The 20,230-nt window shown below is 44.8% G+C and overlaps 1 protein-coding gene and 1 long non-coding RNA gene across 4 annotated transcripts; one reads left to right on the forward strand and one right to left on the reverse strand.

The window, feature by feature from the left end:
• Nucleotides 1-898: 898 nt before the first annotated feature.
• On the reverse strand, nucleotides 899-17,049 carry tbx5b (T-box transcription factor 5b). Of its 3 annotated transcripts, none has more exons than XM_061818454.1 (9): nucleotides 16,990-17,049; nucleotides 14,286-14,438; nucleotides 14,081-14,175; nucleotides 13,771-13,890; nucleotides 12,439-12,586; nucleotides 10,302-10,454; nucleotides 7,888-7,979; nucleotides 4,532-4,779; nucleotides 899-2,627 (listed from the first exon to the last, which is right to left on the reverse strand). In XM_061818454.1, the coding sequence occupies exons 1-9, from the start codon at nucleotides 17,023-17,025 to the stop codon at nucleotides 2,050-2,052; spliced, it is 1,623 nt and encodes a 540-aa protein (XP_061674438.1). In that variant the 5' UTR covers nucleotides 17,026-17,049; the 3' UTR covers nucleotides 899-2,049. The 3 variants fall into 3 exon arrangements, with proteins under 3 accessions (XP_061674438.1, XP_061674440.1, XP_061674441.1); XM_061818456.1 differs by lacking the exon at nucleotides 16,990-17,049 and adding an exon at nucleotides 14,969-15,269; XM_061818457.1 differs by lacking the exon at nucleotides 16,990-17,049 and having other exon boundaries at nucleotides 14,276-14,368.
• LOC133499976 (uncharacterized) lies at nucleotides 9,110-18,688 on the forward strand. The gene is made up of 4 exons (XR_009794796.1): nucleotides 9,110-9,604; nucleotides 10,318-10,466; nucleotides 16,925-17,121; nucleotides 17,370-18,688. It is a non-coding gene; the product is annotated as an uncharacterized LOC133499976 (long non-coding RNA).
• The last annotated feature ends 1,542 nt before the right edge of the window (nucleotides 18,689-20,230 follow it).

The following is a 20,230-nucleotide window of genomic DNA, read 5'->3' on the forward strand; positions in this document are numbered from 1 at the left end:
TAAGCGGCAAAGAAAATGGACAGATGGATTGATTGATTGATTGGACAGTCTAAATTGCCCTTAGGTGTGATTGTGAGTGCGACTGTTGTTTGTTTCTATGTGCACTGTGATTAGCTAGCAACCAGTTTAGAGTGTACACCACATCTTGCCTGATGATACCTGGGATTGGCACCAGCACCACCACGACCCTGGTGAGGATAAGCGGCAAAGAAAATGGATGGATGGATTGATTTGACACTCTAAATTGCCCTTAGGTGTGATTGTGAGTGCGACTGTTGTTTGTCTCTATGTGCACTGTGATTGGCTAGCAACCAGTTTAGAGTGTACCCCACATCTTGCCTGACGATACCTGGGATTGGCACCAGCACCACCGCGACCCTGGTGTGGATAAGCAGCAAAAAAAATGGATAGATGGATTGATTAATTGGACACTCTAAATTGCCCTTAGGTGTGATTTTGAGCCCGACTGTTGTTTGTCTCTATGTGCACTGCGATTGCCCGGCGACCAGTTCAGGGTGTACCCCGCCTCCTGCCCGTTGACAGCCGGGATAGGCTCCAGCCCTCCCGCGACCCTCGTGTGGATAAGCGACGAGAAAAATGGATGGCTGGATTTTTTTTTCACTTGCACCCAACTCTTGGCAAAATTCTCAAAAGCTTTATTCAGTTCTGTATATAAATCAATTGAACGGATTGTTTCCCAAACACCAGAACTATTTATCACCATGTGGAAATAGAGTGTGAAGCCAACTTCTGAAGAAATCTCTGCACAACAGCGTCTTGTTTCACAAGAATGACAACAAATGAAGAGTAATAAATACTAAAAAAAAAAAAAAAAAAAAAAAAAACACACACAAAAACGGTTTTCAACTTTCATTCCGTCTCAGACGCGCACACACACACACACACACACACACACAAGTGCACATTGAGGGCGCAAACTGAGCACCTTCTCATGTTACTGCATATAAAACCCGGGTGGAAGTGTGACAAAAAAAAAAAAAAAGAGAGAAGAAAATCTCAACTCAGTTCGCTTTCCGCACAGAGCCACAGTTGTCGTTTTACAGTCGGCACCGGCAGGAAGTAACGCTATCCAGATGTGGAGGGAAATGGGTTTCCTGTGGAACTACAGTAAACGCGGGACTAACGAGGACCGATTGGGACGCCAAATCGCAGACTAATACGCGACGTGTATTCACCTGAGCGGAGAGAACATCTCATTTACAGCACTGTGTTTTACAACCCTCACGAGTCAAAGGTCAACATTTGATGACGACTGATTCAAAGGAGGAGGGAAAAACTTGCACTCCAACCCCCCCAAAAAAAGGGAAACAAAATTGAGCTTGGAGTGGTCAGCTCAGGACGAGGGTGCGGCCAAAGCTCCTTTGAGATGATGGCTCAGCTGGGGGGTGACAGCGAGGACAGCGGCGACAGATGTGTGACCCCGGGATCTGCATTTACCCAAAAACGCGGTGGGAAAAGTTGTTTACAGGTCCGCCGGGCCCGAAGCGCCGCCGAATCCAACTGTTTTATCTCGTCGCCGCGGCACCCGCAGCTACGACCGCCTGCTTCGTCGCAAATGAGCTCGTGGCGTTCTTGAGCTGAGCTGACACGGGCTTTGCGCAAAACACCGCGTCACGGGGCGGGGGTGGGGGCCACGAGATCTAAAAAATCAAATCAAATAAAAGGCTACACCCCTCGGGCTCGTGCCGTGAGATTATTTTGGTTCGCGGATGTCTGGCGACGGGTCACAATTTTCACATCTTTCACGATGACGCAAAGTGGAGGGGGGGGGAGAAAAAAAAAAAAAAAAAAGAGAGAGCCCGGTTCTGTTCGGGCTTCGCTCACGGTGCAAACATTTGGTCGACATCAGTCATCGGCTTACGGAAAAGACAATAAAATAGCACTTTTGATGTTCCCCGCGCTGCTCAAAAGTGGGGCCTTTTGTGGGGAATTTGGGCGCCCGAGCCCAGTTTTTAATGGCGCGGCGCTCTGAGCGGCGCAGGGGACGCGACACAAAATGACACAGCGGTGATTCCGTGGTTTGCATCTTTAGGAGGCGGCGGTCCATTCGGGGACGCCGCACCTGATGTGCGCGTGGGTCTCTAGTGTGTGGTAGAGCGGGGGGGACAGGTTGGGGCTGAAGTGAGGGTACTCCCTGCGGAGAGGGGGGCTGTGCTGCCTGCTTTGAATGTTCTCCGAGCGCTGCCTCTGGTAGGGGTCGTGAACGACGGCTTCCCCCAGCGGGGGCGAGCCGTGGTGGACCGCGGCGCTGAGGCGGGAGCCCTGCGGGCTGGAGCCGTAGGGAGGGTGGGGGTTAAAGGGCGGGTAGGGCTCCACGGGGGTCATGGCGGAGGGCAGCGGGCAGGGGTACGACCAGGACGCGCAGCCGCGGTCGTCGAGTCTGCTCTCCGAGCCCGCAAACATGCACGCCTGGCGCTGACCCACGTCGGAGGTGTAGGGGGCGTCCGCTAGGCCCGGGCCGGGCCTGCCGGACAGCGCGGGCGTCGGGGGCGGGGCGAAGGGGGGGCCGTGGTAGTAGGAGTCGCCCGGGCCCCGACCGGCCGAGCTACCGGGGAAGACTCTCTTGAACGGGTGCTGGCAGTTTCCCGTGGCGCGGTTCTCCTCCACTGCACAGAGAAAAATGTCGCGACGTTAAATCAGCGCGGAGAAAGTTGCTGCTACTTTAAGACGCTTTTACTGCCGAGCCGAGCACCAAAAGTGCACATAAAAGAAACTCGCATTCGTTTTGCGGCTCGACATTTATTGAGGCGCAAAATAAAGCGGGGGCCTGATTCACGTTCGTCGGACGATCTTAATGGAGCGCGCGCATTATGCTGCGGTTGGCACTCGGCTTATGGCGAGCACTTCGTCTTGTTGTGGAATTTAGACATAAACAATCTTTGCCGTGTTTAGACTATTCAGGAAACTTCTGTGCGGCTTAATTGCGCTTGTATGATGTTTAACCACAGCGTGGACAGTGTACAGTAGAAGCACAATTAGCCTAAATACAAACAAGGTACTGTGTTTATTTATTAATAATCAAGTTTTTAATACTGACATCTCGAGAAGTATGAATCAATTTTGAGCATTATCATCTTTTTAAAGCCAGGTTAGCGAGACAAGCGTTGTGGTATTCTTTTGATGACCGTGTACTTTGCATGTACACAACCATGAACCTATGTTACATCAATGAATTATTAAATGTTATATTATTGAATACAAACAAACACACCAACACCTGAAGCTCATCGATAACCTTAACGAGACTAAATTACAAAATGGCACAAGATGTGATATTTATGGAAGCAAATATGTGCCGCCGGGATTTGCATTAAAAATTTTACGTTGTAAAATTCACATTGTGATTTCAAAGTGGTCATATTTTCAATAGCTGTATTTCAGTTTAAACGTTAACAAATTCGCCATATAAAAAAAAAATTCAACTGGCTACAATTCGCTGTCTGAAATTCACCGTCTAAATTCAGGGTTAAGAAGGCGGGGTTACTTCAGGTCGGAACCAAACAGCCAGCCAATCCAGTTATGCTTTCTCAGTCTTCTTCTTCTTTTTTTTTCCTTTCGGCTTGTCCCGATTAGGGGTCGCCACAGCGTGTCATCTTTTTCCATCTGAGCCCATCTCGTGCATCTTCCTCTCTAACCCCCCCCACTGTCCTCATGTCCTCCCTCACCACATCCATCCACCTTTTCTTTGGTCTTCCTCTCCCTCTTTTGCCTGGCAGCTCCATCCTCAGCACCCTCCAACCAATATCCTCAGACTCTCTCGCCTCTGGACATGTCCAAACCATCGAAGTCTGCTCTCTCGGACCTTGTCTCCAAAACATCCAACTTCGGCTGTCCCTCCCATGAGCTCATTTCTAATCCTGTCCAAGCGAGAACCTCAACATCTTCATTTCTGCCACCTCCAGTTCTGCTTCCTGTTGTTTCTTCAGTCCCACCATCTCTAATCTAGGGTTTATAAACTTTGCCCTTCACCCTAGCGGAGACTCTCCTGTCACATAGAACACCAGACACCTTCCGCCAACTGTTCCACCCCGTTTGGACCCGTTTCTTCACTTCCTTACCACACGCACCATTGCTCTGGATTGTTGACCCCAACTATTTGAAGTCGTCCACCCTCGCTATCTCTTATCTACCTGTATCTACTGCAAACAGGAAGGTGCTTAGCGCAGATCCCTGATGCAGTCAAACCTCCACCTTAAATTCTTCTGACACACATACGGCACATCTCACCACTGTTTTACAAACTTTGCCCTTCATCCTAGTGGAGAATCCTCTGCCACATAGAACACCAGACACCTTCCGCCAACTGTTCCACCCCGCTTGGACCCGTTTCTTCACTTCCTTATACGCAAAAATATATGTTTGTGAATACAGGCAAGTTGTAACATATATAAATAGATGCATCGAGAGAGAATAACTTTCACGTTCACTTTCGAGAACCACGAACCAGACGGGACAACTCAAATGCCCGTCGATCTGAGATTTACGACGTGACCCCGCGAACATTTCTGACCTTTCCTTTTGGCGCAATGGTAAAGCTGAGGCTGCTGGACGTGCTGAGGATGAGCCAAAGCGTAGTGCGCGGACGGAGCCCCCAGCGGCGTCTGCGGGCTGCCGCTGCTCGGGCCGTTCTCGCAGCCGTAGGGCGACGCGGCCGCTTCGGGCGAGCCCCTCAGAACCCGGATTTCCCCGCCGAAGGGACTCCCGCTGGAGCACGCTCTCGGGCGCCCGGCGCTGCGCGGGACCACCGGGTAGTCCTTCCTGCAAACGGAAAGAATCCTCAAAAAGGTCACATTTGAATCAAATTGCGTTTTTGACTAGATACATGTATTTTTGCCCGATTCTACAGTATTGTTCACACTTCTGTCCCAGTCCCCCGCCCCCCGCCCCCTCCGTTCCGTCTCTCTCTTTCAAGTCTACTTAAGCGCTCTCCATCCTTTCAGCTCTGATCTCCCTCTGTAAACACAGCCCTCTCGGTGAACTCTGCGGTATGTAGGGGACAGCGGGCCACATCTCGCCGACTGGCGCTGAGATACTGACACGCACAAGCAGACGCACGCACGCACATACCGCGGCCGGGGCCGCTGTGAGATAATTTGCCGCGCTAAAAATAAACGCCCGGCCGTGTGTCACTTCGGATGTCGGCCCGTTTCCGCAAAAACCAAAGCAGCGCAATAACACAAAGGCAGGGGGTGGGGGGAGGACAGCGCCGCGTCGCTCTGCACCGCCATTCCCTCCTTCCAGTAAGGCGATCTCTCATTGGCTCGCCGACGCCGCCCAAACTGCCCCACGCGGAGCGGAGTTCAGCTGGCAGAGCGGAGATCGGCCCGGCTCGCGCTGATTAGCGGTGACAGCGTGATTCACAAGCAGCAGTGCGCCATCATTGGTCCGTCACTGGGTTGTTAATGCTGTGCTGTGCCGACCAGCTACGGGGTCAAACCCGATCTTCACGTGACAGCGGCGCACATGTTTTTTTTTTTTTTTTTTTTTGTGGTGGTGATGATGGTGGTGGTGGTGGTGGTGGTGGTGGTGGGGGGGGGGGGGTTTAACCACTTGGCTCAACACATGCACACTCACACCATATGTACACCATCGTAATAGTGTAGGAAGGAGGAGGAGGAGGGCCGAAAAGCTCCATATACAATGGACGCAAAGTTGACCTCAACCTTCTGGAAAAGCCTTCTACCTATGTATAACGCATTTTGACGATGCACGATTTTCCTTCGACCCATGTGATCAAAACAAGAACTATTATCTGTATTCTGTTTGTTTTCTCAAAGAATTATTCTGAAATTAAGCGCTTTGTTCAAACTGGTAATACGTCCTTTTTATTGACTTGCTCTTATTTTGAATTCCACAGACGTACTTTTATTTAGTGAAAGACCAAAAACAGTTGTGCTCATATGTGTGAATATTCATGCAGAATTTGTGAGATGGGTACATTTCTTTCAAGAAAACTTGAAAGGACAGGTGAAACACGTTTGATTTTAATTTATAGGGATTCAAATTTGTCTGTGCAAAGTTGACCTCAACATTCTGGAAAACCCTTCTACCTATGTATAACGCATTTTGACAATGCACGATTTTGCTTCGACCCTCGTGATCAAAACAAGAACTATTATCTGTATTCTGTTTGTTTTCTCAAAGAATTATTCTGAAATTAAGCATTTTGTTCAAACTGGTAATACTTCCTTTTTATTGACTTGCTCTTATTTTGAATTCCACAGACGTACTTTTATTTAGTGAAGGACCAAAAACAGTTGTGCTCATATGTGTGAATATTCATGCAGAATTTGTGAGATGGGTACAATTCTTTCAGGAAAACTTGAAGGGACAAGAGTGAAAGCCTAACCCTAACCCTATATGCAGTTATATTTGCATGAAAGTGTAGAATACACCTTTCTGATAACCACTAGATGACGGCATACATTTATAAAATATGATTTAATGTATTTATTTATTTAGTTATTTCCCCCTATACCCATGTATAATGCGCACTTAATGACATTTGACGTTTTTTTGGGGGGGGGAGGGGGCATTTTGTACATGAGAAATTACGGTATGCCTGCAAACCAATCCATCCATTTTGCAAGTTGCTTATCCTCCCAAGAGTCACGATTAAAAATCTACCACAGCTGCTGTTAGATTTGTGATTGGATGAGCCTTCTACCGCAGACGTTTGCTTGAGCTGACAACTAGTTTGTTGGTATTTTTGGCACAGTTACAACCAGTTGTTCATTGTCTCAGTCAAGGTTGTGCTTTACTATTTTTATGCTTTAATATGAACAGTGGTTATCATCTTTTTGCACTTAAATAAATACATTTAGTTGTCAAAGTTATTAAGTTGAATTATGCAATTGCAACAATTAATTCTTAAATTAACATTAGGAGTGTTACATTTTTACTTTAGCTGTGGAAAAATATTAAGACTATTTTGAGAAAAAGTATATAGTAGACATAAATGGGCGACAATTAAATTGACAACTATTTTGATCATTGATTATCAATTAAAATTGTCCAAATTTCCTCAAATTCAGCTTCTCAACAATAAATATTATCTGATTTCTGAAGTCCAGCGTGTAAGCTGATTGATTATCGTTGAATCCAATGAAGACATTTGCAAACATCTGCTTTTAATTTGGAAAACAACGATCAATATCTGACATCTGACGTGTCACGGCCCATACTCGTAACAGAATCCCAATAATTATACGTTTGTGCATTTTCTGCAATCTTCATTTGTAATCATGCCGTTTGTGAATAAAGAGATGGATATCCAAAATGTGTTTTCCCCTCTGATCAAACAATCGAAAGAAAAATGGACATATTAATCGAAAATTACAACAATCTTTAGTTGCAGCCCTAATTTTATATTTTCATTTGCATAATTTTCCCGTGGGGAAAAGACGAGTTAGCGGTTGGTCCACGTCCCAGAACACTTTGCGTTGGACCTTAGCGGTTCCACAGTGGTGAGCCTATCTGAATTCCATTTTCCTCTTTTGCCCCTTTGTCTTATTACGCATCATTTTTCAACAATCGTACATAACCGCAGCTCACGGAGACCTTTGGATGACACAATAAAAAAATTAAAATAGCCAAGAGTGCTTAGAAAGACAACAAAGTCAAACAGGCGCTTGTACTAGAGCGCACACGTTGTAGGAAGTGATTCTGCCTTTTGGAAAATGTCATTGGTGACTTGGGGGAAAAAAGAAGCGAATTTATGACTTCACGAAAGACAAATATTTAAACTTGTTAGGTTGCATGCGCTCGTTGCAAAGTGATACAGCAGGAAGGACGATCCGCTGCACGGTTGAACGCAGTGAGTTTGATTTGATTTGACCGATTGACACCCACACAGCATTTACTCACCCTTGCAGTTTGGCCATGCGGTGCAGCTCGTTGTCGTCACTGCCTCTGAAGCCCTTCGCGAAGGGATTGTTCTCTATCTTTAACTGAGTAATCTGAGGACAAAAACAAAAGGATCTCTTTTATAGACCGCTGCTGACATTAAAGCGCAGCACATCCACAGGACCATACATGCGCACGGGGCGCAGCTCTTAAAGCTCCTCTCGACCCGAATGAAAGGCGACGGTTTATTATTTGCAGGGGGCCCCGCGGACGTTAAAAGCGGTCCCGCCGAAGCGCGCCGCGGCCAACATTCCTCAGCCGCTGACGTTTCTGACGGAGAGGACGGCGTTCTCGCCAGCTGACGCTGGATAAACTGTTTAGCCGAACAGTCGCCAGGTTTAAGCGTTTTCGGGCCAAAGCTTTTAGAGGGCCGGCGCTTTGATGTGAGGTCTTCAAACTTTTCCCATGCAGGGAGGCTCGCGTTTGGCTGCGGGACCGCGTGAGAACGCGTGCGAGCTGCTAGTAGCTGAAGAAACGGAGATAGCGACTGCGGCCTGGGCGGAGGTGAAGTACAATCACCGAGGCGACGGCTGTTTATCAAAAACAGACGAGGTGGCTTTTTTTTTCACTGAAACAAGAAAACTGTTTGAATGCGGTATTTATTTTATACGAACAACAATTAAATGACTGGATATCAAAGGCTAAATATTACAATACAGAGTACTAAGAAGAGGGACTGTGGTACTGCATGCGCGAGTCCGGTGTGGCGGAGAAATATGTTAGAATAGTACAGGACATGTATGAGGGCAGCAGAACAGCGGTGAGATGTGCCGTAGGTGTGTCAGAAGAATTTAAAGTGGAGGTGGGAGTGCATCAGGGATCCGCCCTGAGCCCCTTCCTGTTTGCGGTAGTAATGGATAGGCTGACAGACGAGGTTAGACTGGAATCCCCTTGGGCTATGATGTTCGCAGATGATATTGTGAAAGCAGGGAGCAGGTGGAGGAACAATTAGAAAGATGGAGACACGCACTGGAAAAGAGAGGAATGAAGATTAGCCGAAGTAAAACAGAATATATGTGCATGAACGTGAGGGGCGGAGGAGGAGGAGGAGTGAAGCTCCAGGGAGAAGAGATAGCGAGGGTGGATGACTTCAAATACTTGGGGTCAACAATACAGAGAAGTGGTGAGTGTGGTAAGGAAGTGAAGAAACGGGTCCAAGTGGGGTAGAACAGATGGCGGAAGGTGTCTGGTGTTCTATGTGACAGAAGAGTCTCCGCGAGGATGAAGGGCAAAATTTATAAAAACAGTGGTGAGGCCGGCCATGATGTACGAATTAGAGACGGTGGCATTGAAGAGACAACAGGAAGCGGAACTGGGAGGTGGCAGAAATGAAGATGCTGAGGTTCTCGGTTGGATCGGATTAGAAATGAGCTCATTAGAGGGACAGCCAAAGTTGGATGTTTTGGAGACAAGGCCCGAGAGAGCAGACTTCGATGGTTTGGACATGTTCAGAGACGAGAGAGTGAGTATATTGGTAAAAAGGTTCTGAGGATGGAGATTCCGAGCAAAAGAGCGAGAGGAAGACCAAAGAAAAGGTGGATGGATGTGGTGTGCGAGGACTTGATGACTGGATGTTAGTGAGGAAGATGCACGAGATAGGCTTAGAGGGAAAAAGATGACACGCTGTGGCGACCCTTAATCGGGACAAGCCGAAGGGAAAAGAAGAAGATATCAAAGGGTAAATATTACTTGAAGAATTTGCTATGAAAATGCACATGGCTTCTAAAGATCGCGTGAAGCCAACATGAGCAAAGAGGCTTCAAGTTCAGTGTTTTGAGTGTAAAATGGGTGAGATCAAGTCACTGGAGTGACGTGCCTCCCTCCCCACCCAAGACACACACACACTTTTCACATAGTGTACATTTTTCAAAACAAACTCATTACTTGTACGTGCAAAGATGATGCAAGCGATCTTTTTTTGTGTGCAAATAAATAATGACATAGGCAAACGTTTGCGAGTGTAATTATGATCTTCGCGGGGACTGGGAAACAATGCGGTGAGAACATTGCGCACTAAACTTTTTGTTCAGCGTTAGAATTGGGTCAAAAAGTGTACATTTGGGGATTAGGAACCCTCTCATAATGGTTACGGTTTGGACACGAGGCTCGGGTATTATGCAAATGGATCTCCTCGTGGCAACATAAAAGTACAAATGCTTTCTGTGAGCCATTGAACTTGACATTTAATGTCCACACGCAAAGTTTCCGAGGTCACTTCAGGACTTTCAGGCGAGGAGGAAAATACAGCTGCGGCGGGTCCATCGCTGCAAAGTACAAACACGAATGCGTTTCCAGTATTTCCTTTGTGATGTGTTCTCATCTTGGCAAGAGTTTAGGGTGTACGCGGTGGCCGGCGGACCCTCGCTAAAACTGACCTTGTGGTTCTGGTAGGAGGTCACCGCGATGAAGGCGGTCTCAGAGAAGACCTGAGTGCAGAAGGCCGTGTTCTTGGAGCCGAAGCCGTTGTTCTCGTCCGCCTTGACGATGTGGACGCGGGGCTGGTATTTGTGCATGGAGTTGAGGATTATCTGCGCACGGGGGTGAGAGCGCCAACGTGAGGACGAGGTCGGTAGGGCACCGGCCCGCCCCGAAAAATTATGAATACGCAAAGGAAATCCGACATGTATTGCCTTACTTCTTTTTTTTTTTTTTAACTTCTGCTAGTTATAACTTTGCAAGTGCTTCTCTATATAAAATATAATTTAGCTACTTACGAAATTCCTTGCATCATAATGACAAATATGTTTTTTTATCATTTGACATGCTCAGAGCGAACTGTTCAAAGTAGCCAAAACATTATTGCAATCCCTGACAACAATGATAAAATATATTCATTCAATACCTCTCTGACAGTGTCGATCAAAATGTAGCGTTATTACTTTTGTCAAGGCAGAAGGTTTGATATATTACTGTAATTCTCAAAAATGTGCCACAGGTACACATAGAGGTCCGTGTGCTCCCTCTAGTGGTACGTGAAAGAATCACTGCCCAAGTACTGTTCAGTTGTATTTAACTTTCCGGCTAAACGTGATTGAATTTACTCATTAAGACGTGGTTTATTTAAAAAAATCATTCATCCATCCATCCATTTTCTTCACCGCTTATCCTCACGAGGGTCGTGGGGAGTGCTGGAGATTATCCCAGCGGTCATCGTGCAAAAGGCGGGGTACACCCTAAACTGGTTGCCAGCCAATCGCCGTTAATCATTTATTTTAGACTTTTTTTTAATGATTAAACTTAATTTACAGTGCATTTTAAACATATTTTTATTTGCGTAGATCCCAGCATAACATAAGTGGCTGACAATAATAAATAGACTTTAAGGAATAAAAACTGGTTGTTTTTTTGGTGAAGTTTTTCTGTGCTATGCGATTTTAACGTCGGTCATGGGTGTGAAAAGTTTTCCAACACTGTCTTATATCATTTATACCGTATATGCATGTACTGTATCGTACATATGCAGTATTTTGCGCAGGCGGTCGCAGTGTGGCTGGTGTTGGTACCAGCACAATCTAATGAGATCCACTGTGAGAAATGTTTTTAAAAATAATCTGATTTTATAAGAAAAACTACATACTTGAATGACAATGTCAGGGAGGAAGTATTCTGCCAATTATGTATTAGTGCATTTTGCTTGCGAAAACTATTTAGCTAATCAGCACACACACAACAATGTTGATATTGTTACATTTTCATTTTGACAATGGGATGGCTAGTATTCATATTTACATAATATTTTGCCACTTGAGCATTTATCTTTATCATCACAGTAATGCAGCCCTGCACTGTACATTTCTATTATTTTCGTGAATAAGTTGCTCATGATGTTTTTAAAAATATTGTGTGGCACACAACATTAACTTTTCCCCGATTTTGAGCAGCCATGCGGACAGCACTTCGGACACCCCCCCCCCCCTACCCGACCCTACCCCCACCCTATACAATGAAAACCACACACGATTTTTTTGTGTTCTTCTTCCCACGGAATCGCTGGCCTTTTTTCCCCCCTGCGCGTGCACTCGAGGGCCTGGGCGCCCGCCTTCATCCAGGGGGGCTCAATTTAATCGCAGTGACGTGTCCGCCGGTGACTTGCCTCAACTAATGGACTTGACGAGTCTCCGGGATCATTACTCAGGGGCCTGGAAACGTGATGTTTTTGTGTTTGTTTCAAACAATCGGCGTCGAGCCGCTGCTCGCCTAATTGGCGACGCGCGGGGAGGGAACCGGTGCGCGCACTCGTGTGGCCCCCGCACGGCTGATTTGGGCTCTGTTATGACGGATGCTGACTTTCTATTCGAGACGAACCGAGCCCAGTTGCAGTTGTGTGTGCGTGTTTTTTTTTTCAAGCAACAGAATCACTCTTCCCAAATCAAAAACACATCTCGTTAGTTTTAAATGCACCCCCTCCCCCAATGGTTTTGTCCTAAATTAACACTCTCGCCCCCCCCTTTAAAAATAAAAGCCACATTATGATGGTACCCGCTGTAAATATAATTAGGCGGCAAATCTCACGTGTCCAAATGGGTCCAGGTGGTTGTTGGTGAGTTTGAGCTTCTGGAAAGACACCAGCTGGCGGCTCCAATGGGCCCCCGTGGCAGGAGAGTCCGGGTGGACGTAGAGCCTGCCCGGCATCGCCGGTTCGGCCTTACCGGTTACCGACCTGCGCGAGTAACAAACGTTATGAATATGAATAAGCGCACCATGGGGGGAGGGGGGAGGGGACATCGACGTGCAGTGGCTCGCAGTGGTTGGTCTGACCCGGTCGGTCGTGCACCAGCACTTTGCTCCACTGCACACACACAAAAAAATAAAAATAAATTTTCAAAATGCAGCTCATGCTTTAAATATACCCACGCATCCATATTTTAAACGATCTCAATTCGGACCCGACGAGATGTTACGCTTTCAAATTAGCGGCACTTTTCTGGATGGTGCATGATGCAATTTTGTGGATACAGGATGATCCGTGCACGTTTTGTTCCACTTGTATGTTTATTTTAGTCTATATAAAAGGATATCTTTGGAGACTGGAGATGTTAAGGTTCATAAGTGGAGCCCTGCACCGCTCATAAGAAGAAAAAAAATACAAGATTTGAAAGGTGATACGTTCAATTTATAATAATGGAAAATGAAGCAAAGTAACAGAATTGGGTCTACTATTGACTTTAAAATTGTAATTAAATGTGGGTTTGGCTGCCTGGTCACTTCCCCATGCAATGCACACCTTTCACATTTCCTCTTGCACGCGTGCAAAAATCGGGAATTAATGCGTTATTACACAGCATTTAACTCCATGCTCCTGCGTGGTCGCGGGGGTCCAAAGACCGAGACGCGAAGAGCCGAACGCTGACGGGACTCAGCGTGTTCCGAGGCGGGCGCGCGTGTCCGCCCGGTGAACCCTCCACAGACTGATTTCACCGGCGGGGAGACCGAGGGAAGGGGGCTGGGAGTGGGGGCAGACCGGTCTGGAAGGAGGCCCTCTCCCGTTTACGAAGCAGCTTCACCGCATTACACACACACACACACACACACACACACACACACACACACACACACACACACACACACACACACTTTGGCCTATATATATATATATATATATATATATATATATATATATATATATATATATATATATATATATATATATAATTTTTTTAAATAGTTATCATCTCAATCATGTAAATGTTTGATCATTTTTATGACAGTACAGTATGTAAATCATCATATTGCAAGCAAAAACCAACATTGTGGAATGCTGATAGTGATATATATATATATATATATATATATATATAATATATATATATTTTTTTTTTTTTAATAAAAAAAAAAATAAGCCACCATTTGTTGTCAGCAAACTTGTAGCGGTGGTCGTCCCCGGGCACGACGTCCATGAGGAGGATGTATTTGGTTTTGGGGTTGAGTCCGGTGACCTTCACCTTGTAACTGGGGAACATCCTCCTTTTGAAAACAATGAAAGAAAAATTAAAATAGAGAAAGGCTAGCACCTATGTCATATTTGATGGAGGAGGGAAATATTTTCATATTTTGGGTGGGTGTCATAAAACGCTTCCACGTTGTTTTGCAAAAAAAAAAAAAAGCTACAATATGACTTCTTTTTTCAATTTCGTCAATACAACTTCCTCCTCACCTTCCAGCCTTGGTGATGATCATTTCAGTTCCCACCTCATCGAACCTGCTCCAAAGTTCCCTGTCGTGAAGGAACACTTTGATGCCCTCCATGCCCTGCACGCCGCAAAAACACACCAATAAACACATTAACTATTAATTTCACCGTCGTCTGACGATTTGAGTCATTAAAGAATGAAAAAAAAAAACCACACACACACACACACCAGCTGGGTGGAATTTGACGTCTGTGGTGAAGCAGGTGATTTGAAATTGTAGCTGCTCAGATTGTCCTTTTTCTTCTCCTTGGGAGAATCCAAGTTGGAGTCTGCAGGACGCTCAGCGAGGCCGAACTGGTCGCCTCCGTTCGCCATGTCCCCCTAAACACAAATATCGCCTTCACGCATTTGGCAAAAATACACCACTCCGACAATAGGAATTTAGTGACGTATAAAGATATGTTTTTGTACAATTTTTGTTGATTTTTACAGTTCCTTCCCATCAAAATATAAAGAGCAATTGTGTAATATAAACAAACAGCCTACAGGCATCTTGCGTGCGACGAACGCGTGCAATGCTCAGTAGTAGCATCCAAAACTCAAATCCGACACAAAGAGAGGAAAGTACACAAATAATAATAATTTCGTGAAGCGTTTTTTTGTGTGTGTGTGTGTGTGTTATAAATGATTTTTCCGAGTTGTGCGCGCCGAGCAAAATGAGACAACGATTTCCTTTGCAAATGCATTGCGTAACCTAATGATTAGCTTTCACGAAAAAGGAGATTAAAAGGAACACGCACTTGACCTTTCATATTGTTTTGGACTGCGCGGGCTTTTGCCACGGAACGTTTTTCCACGCGCTGTTGCATTCCCGACGGCCCGCGCCGAGTGAAATTGTTCGGTGCACGTACCTCACGCGGTCCACCCTGCAAAAATCCCGCACATCCTCCCGCCGCCCTCCAACTTGCTTTAATTTCCAACTCCAGGAGCCCCAAGCGAAGCGGTCCACGTGTTTCGGCGAGACCTTGTCAGGAATTCAACAGAATCCGCGGCGCGCATCGCTCGTGGCTTGCGTGTCCGTGGGGCGGGCGGGCGCTCGCGCGCGCACGAGCCGCGGTGCAATCAGATCATAATTTGCGTCGCTCCTCTCGCGGTCGTTGCCCTCGCCGACTCGGTGCCAGCCCGGATCTGGACGCCGCTCATCACGTCCTTCATCGCAAATGGACTCGAGTCCGGCCCCGCCCCCTCGGTGGCTCTCCTGCGCGCTCATTGGCCAGCGCCCGCGTTGGCACCGCGTCCGTGCCCTCCCATCCCGCGGCTTTGTTTTTATTTTCAAAGACAATAGTTATTATTTACATTTACCCGAACGGACCTTTTGAGCGCTGCCATTTTAAACCGAAATATAAAAGGAACGACAAGTTTAATGACACCTATGGAAACGCTCATAATTCCGATATGATAATTGCATAATAGAGACAACAAAGGAGTCGGTCCGTGACGTCACTTTCGGAGGTCGTGGATGTGACGTCACACGACAATCATGTTTAATCTCGTCGGCGATTCACGAGGATCATCGCAGCGAGCGGATTAGCGGGCGACCTCATCACCCTTGGGGCAAACACGGAAGGGGTCATCGGGAGGTCACGTCCAGCCTGCCGACTCCATTCGGGCTCGGACGGGAGACATTTACGCATCGTCGGCTATTGACTGGACGTGATATGATCTTATTATGGCGTCTTTTGTTGACATTAAAGGGGGTCACGTGACCTGAACATCCTCATACAAAGTATTATTTGGGGGGTTATGGTTGTGAAAACTTGCATGTTGAAATTCCATAAGCAAGCAAATGAAACGTGCGTGAGACACACGCGCTCCAGTAAGAGTCAAATATATTATTATTATTATTATTTTGAAGGATGTATTATTTCTGAAAGACTGCAAATTTGTAAAATAATGTCAAGGTTTTTTTTTTGTAACTCATGTGAAATTAGTTCAAGGGCAAGATTAGACAAATTTAAGGTGACAAACTCTGAACGTTGTGATTCATTTATCAGCAAAAAATTAAGAACACACAACAAAACAATTATGTTGTTGTTTTTTACATAACTGTAAACAACACGCAAATTGTATGTGTGTGTGTGTGTGTGGGGAGGGGGCATCAAACTATTTCATAACTGGAATAACTCCATATTTATCACCAGAGGACCTACATATTTTAAATATCAGGTTCAAAAAAACAAAACTTGCCAAATTCTAGTGAGTGCAAACATTGAATAAACATTTTTTGTTGCCAAAATCAAGGTTATGCTCTTCTAAATATTTATCAGTTGTGCATAATAATAAATGTCGTAAACTGTACACGAACCGTTTATTTGTGTGATGGTTTGTTAGTTTTTGGAAGATGTACATGAACAAAATAAGGCTCCAGTTAAAAGAAAACATTTGTCTAAATGGACGCCGTGGTGGGTCATGCCATTTTTTGTGAACTGAAATATAAATTGTACTTATGAAAAAAATAAGATGTGAAAAAGTCCTATACATTTAAAAAAAAAACAGACATGCTGGATTTTCATAAGCACACAATTTACTTTTTACTATTGACGTCTAAAAGTCATAAAACGTTGCGATTTCTGAAGAGGCACATGTTTTGATGTTACTAATTTTTTGATGCACTAAAAATAATATTGTACACATTAAAGCTATATGTTGTGCCCTAAACGTCTACATTATATATATATATAAAAAATAGTAACGTCATTGAATGGCTGGTTGTTTTTGCAAATTGCAGACGTGCCCAAGTTGGAACTAAATGTTTCTCCATTTTGAGTTGCTTTACATATACATATATTTTTTTTTTTTTTTTTAAGAGATGCAGCTGCGTGTCCTGCGAGGCTGCAAGACGAAAAGTGAGACGAGAAGGTTTCAATCATACCTGAAACGAGGTGGCGCTGGCGGCTGGACGGCTCATTATCGTCGTCCCATCCGGACTCCGGGCTGACTGGATCCTCTGTTCTCCGTCTGCAGGAAGTGGCGAAGGGGGTCCCAGACCTCCTGCACTCAGCAGGTCCGTCTCACACACCTTGCGTTCGGCCACAGCCAGCCCGTGTGTGTGTGTGTGTGTGTGTGTGTGTGTGTGGCATCAGAGGGCGAGGTCAAGCCATTTCTCTGCAAACAATCACATCACACAGGGCCAAATACATTCCACAAGCCCCCCCCCCAACCCCCTCCCTGCCTGCATCCAGTCTGTGCGGTGGTCTCATGTGGGAATTACACTTCTTACTCGCCCCCCCCCCTTTTTTTCTTTTTTGGCAGTGCTCCAAGGCGAGACCTGCGTCCGTGCAGCTGAAGGAAAAACCTGGTCCGCATTAATATGACTTTATTGCCGTTGTACATGCGAGGAAACCAAGCCCTCGGCCGCTTTACAAGAATGAGCTGCTCTTCTTCAGAGACTTAACACAAAGATGAGTGGTCCACATTTGGAGGCGAGACCCCTTCAATTGAGAATATGGAAAAAAATGTGATCATAATTATAATATTAAAGTTCTCAAACATTTTTTTCGTGTAATAATCTCATAACGTGCCTTTGAAATGTCCCAATTTCATGCCTCCCCCGACAAATGAATATTTTCCATTGAACTTCATTTTCTCTGTATTATGTGAACGTTACGCAGTACGAAATTCATTTTGCCGAAGCTCCCATATTTTAAAAAGTAAAAAATGAAAAGATAGCAGACACCGTCAATGAAAAAGCAACATGTGTGAGCTTGCTGACTGGGTGGATATTTTTTTTCTAATGTTATTAAAATAAAATTAAATTAAGATGCACTTATGATTCAGTGAGCAAACTGACAACGTGCAATGTTTGACAAATACATTTTGAATTTTTTTTGAAAGTTTCTTTTTACGTCTGTTGGTGTTTTCACAATGACATGCCTGGCATTCAAAATGAAGTAAAGTAAACAAGTTTAGACTGACCATACTGGAGCCATCTTAATTTATTGATCAGATGTGGATGGATCATGTTAAAGAAAACACCCAATTTATTGATCAATTAATTTATTGTTATTCAAGTAGATTTTGTGTGGGTGTGTGTGTGGGGGGGGGTTGTGTGTGATTTGTTAGGTGTTTTTTTGCAGCCTTATTAGAAATTAATTACAACAAATGCCATCTAACGTGAATGTCCTGCTAAAAAAATTCTATCGAACATTTCTAAATAATTTCTAAAGAACTATACTTGGTATACTTTAGGACCCAAGTCCTGTAGAAATTATATTTTTATGTAGAAATTCTATAGAAAATCACTGCCAAAGTTCTATAGAACAAGTTGTTCTGTACAAATTCTATAGAATTCTATATATTTCTATAGAATTTCAATAGAAAATTTTAAGCATAGTGCTGTAACTTGAGTGACTACAGAGACTCAAGTTTAATTATTGAATATAATGTTTCAGTCTTTGCAACAGACATTAAAAGTTTATTTTATTTTAAGTGCATATGACCAAAAAAAAAACCAACAAAAAAAAAAATAAAAACAACAAAACAACTATTGACCGTTAGGTACAGTTTTACCTTCAAATGAGTTCTGAAGATGAACAATTGTTGCTCGCCGTGGGCTGTAACTTGTGAAGAATTGTAGCGCCATCTGGTGGATAGTTTTTAATAAGCGAGAGCGCAACAGGAACTGTAGGAAAGAAAAAGAAAAGAAACAAGTGACAAAGTTAAAAAAGAATAAAATTAAAAACAACCAAGAGGAGCGTGACTTCCTCAAATACTTGAAGTGGTTCGCGCACGTTGGGGTCAACATTTAACATTTATTAAAAAAAAAAAAAAAAAATGGAAAGAAAGAAAGTCCCAGTGAGGGCGCGCTGGCCTGGTGCTGCTTATTCATGTGGCAACATTAACATTTGTCTGGCCGCCTTGAGAGATGCTGTCACTCAAAGGCGTTAAAGTGAAGTGCCAAGTGACCTTTTGCGTTGGGGGGGGGGGGATAGCACAAAAGAAAGAAAAGCGATTCACTCTCAAAAGGCTCAAAGGGCTCCTTTCTAGTACTGTATATTTTTAAACAAACTTCAGCAGTGCGCTTGCGTCTGCGGCCGGGATTTGCCTCACGGTACCGAGAGGAGCGTCGTCGTTACCAGACTGAAAAGTCATTTTAACGCAGCTGACATTTCGCGGGCGCTCGGGGCATCCGCCGCCACGATGTAAAGTGTTCCTCGGAGACATTTGACGCCAGGCGGGCCTGCCAACGCCGACGAGGTCAGAGGTCAGGGCGCAGTTTTGGGCCCTTTACCGCGCTGGACGTGTGAAACATTTCGCTTATCACGAGCGTCAGGCCTCAACTCGAGACGTTGCTTTCGTGTCTTCGCCACGTGCGTCTCCGGGGCGACGGGCCGAAAGGGCAAACAAGTTGACCTCTGCCACGTTGGCCTCAAGGAAGACAAATCTCAAACTCGGAAGTTCTGACCAAGCGAGCGTTGCTGCTGTGCTGAGTTATTTGTTGGTGTTTGTGAATTGTGTTTTGGACTCTAAGGCCACCGTTGTAGAGGTTAGAGTTGGGTTGTGGACCACAGATCTAAAAAAAAAAAAAAAAGAAAGACTGGATAGCGCATACACGTGAAGCCAGTTGGCCGCCATCTTGGTACTCCCAAAACGTGTGAAGGACATAATCTACATGTTGGATTGTGGTGGGGGTTTTTCCTCAAAGTTTGGTCGTGTGACCTTGACATTTTTTCAATTCCGTTTACATGAAGAATTTTTAATTCATCTTAGATGCAAAGGAAAGACGTATAACACCATGACTACTTAGGACCTGATTTCCATGACGTTAACTTTTCCCAAAATACGCTGTGAAGCACTATCATCACAACATCAGAAAAAAAAACTAAGCATTTTTTTGTCATAAAAAAAACTACATTTTAAGTCAATCAGTTTGATATATTTTTGGAAATAAGGACTCGCAATGGGAAATTAAACTAGCTAAACGCATTGTTCGTTCGTTGTCTTGGCGCCATCTGATTTCAGACAGAAAATTTCAACTTGTTTCCTCGCATTTGAAAATCATATTCAATTTGCAGAGTTCTGTATTATGAAATTCATCAAAAAAAAAAATCGCAGAAAATGTGTTTTCTTGCTTATCCACTTAATGAAGTTTGGGAAAATATTTGACATCACTT

Source organism: Syngnathoides biaculeatus, chromosome 4 (genome assembly GCF_019802595.1).
Source record: "Syngnathoides biaculeatus isolate LvHL_M chromosome 4, ASM1980259v1, whole genome shotgun sequence".
NCBI lineage: Eukaryota > Metazoa > Chordata > Actinopteri > Syngnathiformes > Syngnathidae > Syngnathoides > Syngnathoides biaculeatus.

Coding starts and splice junctions, on each gene's coding strand:
- tbx5b (XM_061818454.1), bottom strand. CDS start 17,025: ATGAGCCGTCCAGCCGCCAGCGCCACCTCGTTTCAG. Junction 7,980..10,301: donor CCTCCTACCAGAACCACAAG/GTCAGTTTTAGC, acceptor TTTTGTCCTCAG/ATTACTCAGTTAAAGATAGA. Junction 4,780..7,887: donor CGCATGGCCAAACTGCAAGG/GTGAGTAAATGC, acceptor TTCCGTTTGCAG/GAAGGACTACCCGGTGGTCC.